This window comes from Octodon degus, unplaced genomic scaffold (assembly GCF_000260255.1).
Source record: "Octodon degus isolate 3935 unplaced genomic scaffold, OctDeg1.0 scaffold00101, whole genome shotgun sequence".
NCBI lineage: Eukaryota > Metazoa > Chordata > Mammalia > Rodentia > Octodontidae > Octodon > Octodon degus.
In genome coordinates, this window is record NW_004524677.1 from 3769274 (window position 1) to 3770488 (window position 1215).

Consider the following 1215-nt stretch of genomic DNA (forward strand, 5'->3'; position numbering starts at 1 on the left):
AGAGAAACACAAAAAATAGAGTAATATTGGTTGCACAATCTTGCAAATATACCAAAAACCTGTGCACTTTAGATGGTTCATTGTATGATATCTAAGTTATAGTAAAAATGTTACTATAAAAGAGCAAGATTGAGATACGCTAACTACTATTACTATCACTTTATGTAAGAAATAATTATTTTAACAGAAAAAAATGAACTGAAGAACAAGAAAATAATGGCAGCTCATTCAACTGGACAAATTTAACTTTGTAAAGGAAAAGCCTGATGAGTGAAGAAGTTATCACATTATGTTATGTCTTGTATCAGATGGATATTCTGAAGTTAGCAAAGTGTTTTGCTAAGGTCCCTACCAATTTCAAATTCTCTGCATCTAGAATCCCCACACTTTCTCCTTAAAGCAGTGGAAAGTCCAGCTCAGCAGTGTTCTGCAGCCCCATGAGTCTTAGGGCTCTGTTCTAAACGCGATCCCCTGGGGCTGTTCTTTCCTCACTCCCTTTTCCACTATACTCATGACCTTTATCTCTTCTTCAGGGTGACTCCGGGGGACCTTTATCATGTCATATTGATGGTGTGTGGATCCAGTTAGGAATAGTAAGCTGGGGATTAAAATGTGGTAAACATTTTCCTGGGGTCTACACCAATGTGACCTACTACCAAGAATGGATTAATGCCACTATCTCAAGAGCAGAAGTGTTGGATGCCACCAATCTGGACTTCTCTGACCTCCTACTGTATATTCTACTACTTTCTCTGGCTCTCCTGGGACCCTACTGTGCCTCTGGGCTTGACATTGTGTGTGGAGAGTGAGCAGCACTGCGGATGCTGCAGGCAGAGCACACAGCTGGGATAGGGACACAAGGAGGCTGAAGCCCAGCAGCAGAGAACACACAGAAGAGTCAAGGAAACCCTGGGTGACTACTTGTAGTGTAAAATGATTTCACTTCTGAAGTTATGGATTCTGTAAGTGCACTTTAGGGGTGGGAATATGAACAGCTAAGAAGTAAAGATGTCCCCTCCATTCCCTGACTAATGAATCTTCTAGGGCGGAAAGGATGACCTCCACAACACAAGTAGCTAATGCAGAGGCAGGCAAGGCAAAGTATCTGGGATGGCAAAAGGGAAGGTCTTCAAAAACTGTATGAAGGTACCATGGGCCTCTTACCTGTAATTCTTAGCCTCTCTACTATTCTGTGCTTTCCTTCTAATTCCTTGC

The 1215-nt window shown here is 42.0% G+C and overlaps 1 protein-coding gene across 1 annotated transcript in view; it reads left to right on the top strand.

Annotated features, from left to right (window-relative positions):
• Prss48 (serine protease 48) overlaps positions 1 to 881 on the top strand; it is a 25311-nt gene extending 24430 nt beyond the window's left edge. The window contains exon 7 of the mRNA XM_004638718.2: positions 534 to 881. Coding sequence (XP_004638775.1) covers positions 534 to 809 — 276 coding nt within the window. The 3' untranslated portion in view covers positions 810 to 881. The remainder of the gene's footprint in view (positions 1 to 533) is intronic.
• Positions 882 to 1215: the final 334 nt, after the last annotated feature.